General features: G+C 47.6%; 1 protein-coding gene across 1 annotated transcript in view; it reads left to right on the top strand.

Annotated features, from left to right (window-relative positions):
• The window catches only part of ESYT1 (extended synaptotagmin 1), a 23,420-nt gene extending 18,169 nt beyond the window's left edge, over positions 1-5,251 (top strand). Inside the window, exons 25-31 of the mRNA XM_032291043.1 lie at positions 2,537-2,677; positions 2,830-2,984; positions 3,063-3,161; positions 3,244-3,375; positions 3,455-3,560; positions 3,798-3,847; positions 4,396-5,251. Coding sequence (XP_032146934.1) covers positions 2,537-2,677; positions 2,830-2,984; positions 3,063-3,161; positions 3,244-3,375; positions 3,455-3,560; positions 3,798-3,847; positions 4,396-4,435 — 723 coding nt within the window. The 3' untranslated portion in view covers positions 4,436-5,251. The remainder of the gene's footprint in view (positions 1-2,536; positions 2,678-2,829; positions 2,985-3,062; positions 3,162-3,243; positions 3,376-3,454; positions 3,561-3,797; positions 3,848-4,395) is intronic.
• Positions 5,252-8,329: the final 3,078 nt, after the last annotated feature.

Raw genomic sequence — 8,329 nt, 5'->3', positions numbered from 1 at the left:
CCTCCCAAAGTGCTGGGATTACAGGCTTGAGCCACCGCGCCCGGCTCACTGGCTAATTTTTGTATTTTTTTGTGGAGATGAGGTTTTGCCATGTCGTCCAGGCTGGTCTTGAACTCCTGGACTCAAGCATTCCGCCCACCTCAGCATCCCAAAGTGCCCAGCCTAAGGGTAGGTTGTTAAGGGTAGATTTCCAGGTTCTTCTGGACCAAGAAAATAAGAGCAGGAAAACTCTTTAGGCCGAGAAAAAAATGGAGGAGAGAGACGGCATATTTATTATGATCCAAGAGACAGGCAGAGCAAGATCATAGGGGTTATTGAATAGTATGCTATGGATGTTATCCTAAAAGCTTAGGGAAACCTTTTTTTTTTTATTTTTTGGGATGGATTCTTGCTCTTTTGCCCAGGCTGGAGTACAGTGGCACAATCTCGGCTCACTGCAACCTCCACCTCCTGGGTTCAAGCAATTTTCCTGCCTCAGCCTCCCCAGTAGCTGGGACTACAGGCCCTCCCCACCACATCCAGCTAATTTTTTTTTTTTTGAGATGGAGTTTCTCTTTGTTGCCCAGGCTGGAGTGCAGTGGCACGGTCTTGGCTCACTACAACCTCTGGGATTATAGGCGTCTGCCACCACGCCCAGCTGATTTTTTGTACTTTTGGTAGAGATGGGGTTTCACCATGTTGGCCAGGATGGTCTTGAACTCCTGACCTTGTGATCCAACTGCCTCGGCCTCCCAAAGCACTGGGATTATAGGCATGAGTCACTGCGCCCAGCCTTATTTTTGTATTTTTTTTTTTGAGACAGAGTTTCGCTCTTGTTACCCAGGCTGGAGTGCAATGGCGCGATCTTGGCTCACCACAACCTCCGCCTCCTGAGTTCAGGCAATTCTCCTGCCTCAGCCTCCTGAGTAGCTGGAATTACAGACACGTGCCACCATGCCCAGCTAATGTTTTGTATTTTTAGTAGAGACGGGGTTTCACCATGTTGACCAGGATGGTCTCGATCTCTTGACCTTGTGATCCACCCGCCTCAGCCTCCCAAAGTGCTGGGATTACAGGCTTGAGCCACCGCGCCCGGCTTATTTTTGTATTTTAAATAGAGACCAGGTTTCTCCATGTTGGCCAGGCTGGTCTCTAAATCCTGACCTCAGGTGATCCGCTGCCTCAGCATCCCAAAGTGCTGGGATCATGGGTGTGAGCCACCGCACCCAGCCAAAGAAGCCTTTGCTGAGAGGTCACATATCCAGATCTGCATTTTGGTAAGATCATGGGGATAACAGGGTAAAGCATGGACTGGAGTGGGACAACACTGGAGGCAGGGAGATCAGTGAGGAGACTGTTAGAACAGGAAAAGCAATGAATGACAAAAGCCTGGTGGGATTTGAAGGTTGTTGTGACAAGGAGCAAGTAGAGGAGCAAGGAACAGCCCAGACGTTAACTCTGGGGTTTTTGGCACAAGGTGGCTGGATGGATAAGGGTGCTGTTGCTGACTCAGGGAGTGCACAGAGAGGGAATTTTAGAATTTGAGATCCCCATAGGACATCTAAGGGGAGACATGCAGAAGACAAATCTATTGCCCACGTGGTATTCCTTCCTCGCCCTCTTGTTGGAACATATGAGCAAGCACCTGCTAGCAATTGTAGTCATGGGTGAGATCTCTTAGGGAGCACAAATGGAGAGGAGACAAAAGATAGCCATGAGCTATCTTAGAGGCAGGAGCCACCGTGCCCAGCCGAAATTAACAGAATTTACAATAATGTAACTTAATGCTAGCAGAGTAGAAAGGAAGTACAAATGAGCTCAGTTCTTCATCTTTTATAGCAGGGAATCAACAGAGATACAACAAGCATCTTAGAATTCCGCAAGAACAAGAAAATAGGAGGGGTTTAAAGATTGCTACATTTGGGGCCGGGCGCGGTGGCTCAAGCCTGTAATCCCAGCACTTTGGGAGACCGAGGCGGGTAGATCATGAGGTCAAGAGATCGAGACCATCCTGGTCAACATGATGAAACCCCTTCTCTACTAAAAATGCAAAACATTAGCTGGGCATGGTGGTGCGTGCCTGTAGTCCCAGCTACTCAGGAGGTTGAGGCAGGAGAATTGCCTGAACCCAGGAGGCGGAGGTTGTGGTGAGCCGAGATCGCACCATTGCACTCCAGCCTGGGTAACAAGAGTGAAACTCCATCTCAAAAAAAAAAAAAAAAAAGATTGCTACATTTGGAATATGGCAATGGGAGTAGAATGGGCAGGAAACATTTTCCTTTTAGTTTTTAGTTCTGTTTTTACTGTTGTTTTCTGTACTCTGTGCAGGGATTACTGGTATAATTTCTGAAAGCTTATGAAGTAAAGATGGTCCAATCTACTCTGGTTAAGAAAGGAAGGACAGAGGGACTAGCAGCTGTTACCATGGCTTCCCTGCCTTTCTCAAAGGGAAATCTCAACAAACCACCTATGAGTCCAAGCGTTTGGACCTTTAACACCAGGATTAACTCATTTGTTGATGCATTCGCCTCTTGATCACAGTCCTGTTGCCCCACAGGTTCGGGGTGAGGGCACTGGCGCGCTGGGCTCATTATCCCTGCCCCTCTCAGAGCTCCTCGTGGCTGACCAGCTCTGCTTGGACCGCTGGTTTACACTCAGCAGTGGTCAGGGGCAGGTGCTACTGAGAGCACAGCTAGGGGTGAGTGACAGGAGATGGTGGGCAGAATGAGAGGGAGGAGGGGAGGACCTTCACAGCTGAGGGACACCCAGGAGGGTGGCAACAGAGGGCCGTGTCCTTAGAGTGAGGGAACTGAGAGAACTCTGCCCAGCTCACAGCTTTCTTGTCCCTAGATCCTGGTATCCCAGCACTCGGGAGTGGAAGCTCATAGCCACAGCTATAGCCACAGCTCCTCATCACTGAGTGAAGAACCAGAGCTCTGGGGGGGACCCCCTCACATCACCTCCTCAGCCCCAGAGCTCCGGCAGCGCCTAACGCATGTTGACAGGTAAAGGGCTGTAATAAAAAAGTATTACAGGTTCACCAGGCTCTAGCTGTTCCCAGACCTATTGATATTTCTCCATAGTCCCCTTGAGCCTCCAGCCGGGCCTCTGGGCCAGGTGAAACTGACTGTGTGGTACTACAGTGAAGAACGAAAGCTGGTCAGCATCGTTCACGGTTGCCGGTGAGACCCTATCCCCCCTGTCCTGGTCGCCTCCATCCCTTCCCTTGGGAAGGGATGTATCACCTACATCCTTCTGTTGCAGGGCCCTTCGACAGAATGGACGGGATCCTCCTGATCCCTATGTGTCACTGTTACTGCTGCCAGACAAGAACCGAGGCACCAAGAGGAAGACCTCACAGAAGAAGAGGACCCTGAATCCTGAATTTAATGAACGGTCAGTCAGCGGGCATTCAGATGGAGGGATGGCAGGCTTGGAAAGGACTCCTGGCCCCTAACACCCAGTCCTATCCCAGGTTTGAGTGGGAACTGCCCCTGGATGAGGCCCTGAGACGAAAGCTGGATGTCTCTGTCAAGTCTAATTCCTCCTTTATGTCAAGAGAGCGTGAGCTGCTGGGGAAGGTAAGGGGGCAGGATGGCAGGGCAGAGGTGAGGGCTGGGAGCTGCCGGTACCAAGGCTGTAGTACCTGTTAGAAGGAAGTACCCTGGGTGATCTTTTAGAGGTGATTCTGTTACCTCTGCAATGGTTTGGGATGAGTGTGTGATGAAGGAACGTGGTCTTTGGAGATTTCAAAATAACATCATCAGAGATCCGATCTCAAAAAAATAACATCTTGCCCCCACCATCCTCCAACACAGGTGCAGTTGGACCTAGCTGAGATAGATCTTTCCCAGGGTGTGGCCCAGTGGTGAGTATCTTCATGGGTTGGGGGTGGTCTGGATATTTAAGTGGGAGAAATTCCTATCACAGGAAAGGAAGAAAACATACAATATGAGCTGAGAACCATTGATTCTATGAAGTAGAGAAGTCCTTGGATTGTGTCTCAATTATAAATAAGACGACACAAGAGTCATCTATTTTTTTTTTTTTTTTGACGGAGTTTCGCTCGTTACCCAGGCTGGAGTGCAATGGCGCGATCTCGGCTCACCACAACCTCCACCTCCCAGGTTCAGGCAATTCTACTGCCCCAGCCTCCTGAGTCGCTGGGATTACAGGCATGAGCCACCATGCCCAGCTAATTTTTTGTATTTTTAGTAGAGATGGGGTTTCACCATGTTGACCAGGATGGTCTCGATCTCTTGACCTCGTGATCCACCCGCCTCGGCCTCCCACAGTGCTGGGATTACAGGCTTGAGCCACCGCGCCCGGCCTTTTTTAATTTTCTTTTTGTTCTTTTTATTTATTTTTTTATTCTTTAAGAGTCGTCTTTCTACATGAGCCTTCTTGTTTCCACAGGTATGACCTAATGGATGACAAGGACAAGGGCAGCTCCTAGGAGCCGGCCGTCCCAGCCTGCCTCTGCTCTGTCTTCCTGCCTTTGTCTCACTGCATCACCACCTCAATGTGATGAGCCTAAAGCCAGGGTCCAAGGGCAGAGCCTTTGCCCTTCAGCCCTTTCACCTTCCACGCCCATATTCGGGCCTTTGTCTGACCAAAGAGAAGAACTGTATGTTCCATTTATTGCACGGCCTTTATCCTTCTGGGCCCTGGGGTGGGGCCTGAGCTGACTGTTTTCTGCTCTGCCTACATATTGTTCTCCCTTCCTCCCAACTCCTCAGGGCCTTCTGTATCTGTGCCTGGCCACTGGCAGCACTAGCAGTGATATTAGCTTATGCCAAATACAGCTTTGGAAGGATATTTTTTTCTTTAACTAGATGGTCACCTTCTTCCCTACCACAAATGGGTGGAAAGGTAGACAGCTAACCTCTCCAGCTGTGAGCCTCTTGGACTACTTCCTGCATGTAGCAAATGGACAATAGCTCAGGCCCCCATGTCCAGTTCTGTCCCCACTTTCCTCAAGCCTGTCCTGAAAATTCTACTCCTCTGATGGCTGGGGCCAGTCTCTTGATTCACTCTGGGAACTGGGGACACTTGGATTCTACCCAAGCCTCCACGTAGTGGGATATCAGTCTTGGAGCTCCTAGCTGGTGATATGCAGAGGGCCTTGGAGGACTTGGGACAGCAGGGCCAATTTTTTTGCCCAAGTGCCTAGGCTGTTAATTCACTGACTAGAACTGAATCTGGTATTCTTTAGTTTTGCACCAACTCTGGCAAGCCACTGCATCTTATATTAAACATCATACTCAAACCAGCTGTGGCTCTCTTCCTTAAGGCTAAGGAATCAGCCTACCCATCTGATATTTATTCCAACTGTCAAAAGCCTTTATCCAATTCATGAATCATGTCTGTTTAATTAATGGTCAAAGCCTACTAAGGTTGCAACCACCAAGAATATTGAGGATGGTCAAGAGACCTGTGTCAAGTAGCCGCTGTTGCATTTCAGGTGAGACTCATTTCCAGTCACCATGATGAACTCTGTTACCCATCCAATTTGTCTGCTGACCACTCTAGGCTTTCTAGGGAAGGGATTCCTACACCTGGTAAAACTAGAAGCTTTGTGCCACTGCACAGGCTCCTAGTGTGTCTGTGCCATCAGGGCATGCTCAGCTACATCCAAAAGGGCTTCAGACCCATCTAACAGGAGCTGGGAAATACGCCAATTTGGATATCTTTTCACCTTGAACTCTGCTCCTTGCAGGAACCTTCCTGGAATGCAAGCTAGAGAAGCTGTGCTCCATCTGTTCCTCCAATTGAAAGGAGAGAGATGGACAGAGTGAACTACTGAAAACAGGGTCACTGGCATAGGAACTTGGGGATTTCGTAATTGCCTCTGGGGGACTTTATCATCTTCTCTTGAAAAATATAAACCTAATTTTTGTATTTTTAGTAGAGATGGAGTTTCACCATATTGGTCAGGCTGGTCTGAACTCCTGCCCTTGTGATCTGCCCATCTTGGCCTCCCAAAGTGATAAGATTATAGGCTTGGGCCACCATGCCTGGCCGAAACTCATATTTTTAAGGTCTTGTCAAATTTCTAGATACTGGCTGGGCATACAGTCTAACGCCTGCTGTTGTAGCTGGCATCAGATAATACAAGCTAGGACTTTGCAATGTGTGATTTTAAGAAACATTCTTAACTAGTTTATCACTTCAAGTAATTACATTTCCAGAAAACTAGAGGAGATGGCACAAATTCTCTCATCCCAGAAGGGTCCCTAATCGTTTCTAACCTTTTGGAGTTCAGTATATATAAGGGAAGAGGTCCTAATCTGCATATTAAATACAAGATGATGGCTAACTTCGATGGCTCACACCTATAATGCCAATACTTGGGAAGGCTGGCCAAGGCAGAGGATCCAGAGAAAACCCCCACCCTTAAATAAAAAAAGTTAGCCAGGCTTGGTGGTATGCACCTGTAGTCTCAGCTACTCAGGAGACTGAGGCAGAAGGATGGCTTGAGCCCAGGAGTTCAAAATCAGTGAGCTAGGATTATGCCATTCTACTCCACTCTGGGTGACCTCCAAAAAAAAAAAAAAAAAACATGATGACAACCAAGAATGTCTGCAGAAAAAAAACCAACTAAATACATGCAAGATGAGACACAGAACACAATTGCACGTTTTTTTTTTTTTTTTGGAGATAAGAGTTTCACTTTGTTGCCCGGGCTGGAGTGCAGTGAAACGATCTTGGCTCACTGCAACCTCCACCTCCTGGGTTCAAGCGATTCTCCTGCCTCAACCTCCCAAGTAGCTGAGACTACAGGCATGTGCCACCAAGCTTGGCTAATTTTTTTTTGTACTTTTAGTAGAGATGATGTTTCACCGTGTTAGCCAGGACGGTCTCGATCTCCTAACCTCATGATCTGCCTGCCTTGACCTCCCAAAGTGCTGGTATTACAGGCATGAGCCACCTTGCCTGGCCCAGTTGCACTTTTATATATGAGATGGAACACATTTTAAGGGTCATTAATCACATGAATTAAATATACTTCTGTCATTTCTCAAACAGCTGACTTTTGACACATACAATGTATACCTTTTCCAGAGAAAGATATGACTGCATATGGTTATGCTATCACTGATGTTTGCAAATGCTATCCTTTTGGAATGTGGTTTTATTGGACCAAACAATGTACTATACTTAACTAGGTGTGGTAACAAGTTGTCTACCCAACAGCCATTTCCCCTCTCCCCTACATACAGAATCCCAGAAGGTCCCTGGTGGCAGTGTGCCAGCCCCAAGAAATTAATCAAGGTCCCCTTTGCTGAATAGTCACTTTCCCAGCCTCCCTTGCAACTTGGAATGACCCTGACCCAGCTTTGGTCAACAAGATGTAAGAGGAAGCATCTAAAGAAGAAACGCCTCAATGCCCCTTCCTTTCTGCTTACGTCACTGGTATGAGGATAAGATGTCTGGAATTGCAGCAGCCTTTTTTTTTTTTTTTTTTTTAGATGGAATTTCATCCTTGTCACCCAGGCTGGAATGCAATAGCATCCAGTGATGTCGGCTCGGCTCAGTGATCTGAGTTGCTCACTGCAACCTCCACCTCCCACCTCCTGGGTTCAAATGATTCTCCTGGCTCAGCCTCCTGAGTAGCTGGGATTACATGCACCTGCCACCATGCCTGGCTAATTTTTTTTTTTTTTTTTTTTTTTTTTTTTTGAGATGGAGTTTCGCTCGTTGCCCAGGCTGGAGTGTAGTGGTACAATCTCCACCTCCCAGGTTCAAGTGATTAGTAGCTAGGATTATAGAAATGAGCCACCATGCCTGGCTAATTTTTTATTTTTAGTAGAGACATGGTTTCACCATGTTGGTCAGGCTGGTCTCAAACTCAGGTGATCTGCCCGCCTCAGCCTTCTAAAGTGCTGGGATTACAGGTGTGAGTTACCGCACCCAGCCCATGACCAGCTAATTTTCGTATTTTTAGTAGAGACAGGGTTTCACCACGTTGGCCTGGCTGGTCTCGAACTCCTGTCCTCAAATGATCCGCCTGCTTCAGCCTCCTAAATTGCTGGGATTACAGATATAAGTCACCACGCTCAGCCAGCAGCAGCCTTTTTTAAGGCCATGAGGTGACCAACAAAAGCTATAAACAAAAGCTAACATGATTATAGGATTACAATTTTATAAGTCAGGATTCACATTATAACCTCCTTTATTCACTTAACACAAGCATTTTTATGCTTCATTAAATATTCTTTGAAAACAATTGCCGGGCGCCCGTGGCTCAAGCCTGTAATCCCAGCACTTTGGGAGGCCAAGGCAGGTGGATCACGAGGTCAAGAGATCGAGACCATCCTGGTCAACATGGTGAAACCCCGTCTCTACT

Source organism: Sapajus apella, unplaced genomic scaffold (genome assembly GCF_009761245.1).
Source record: "Sapajus apella isolate SASKATOON/1434 unplaced genomic scaffold, GSC_monkey_1.0 scaffold2, whole genome shotgun sequence".
Classification (NCBI taxonomy): domain Eukaryota; kingdom Metazoa; phylum Chordata; class Mammalia; order Primates; family Cebidae; genus Sapajus; species Sapajus apella.
The sequence above is the reverse complement of the archived record's forward strand: the minus strand, read 5'-3'. Positions and strand labels throughout refer to the sequence as shown.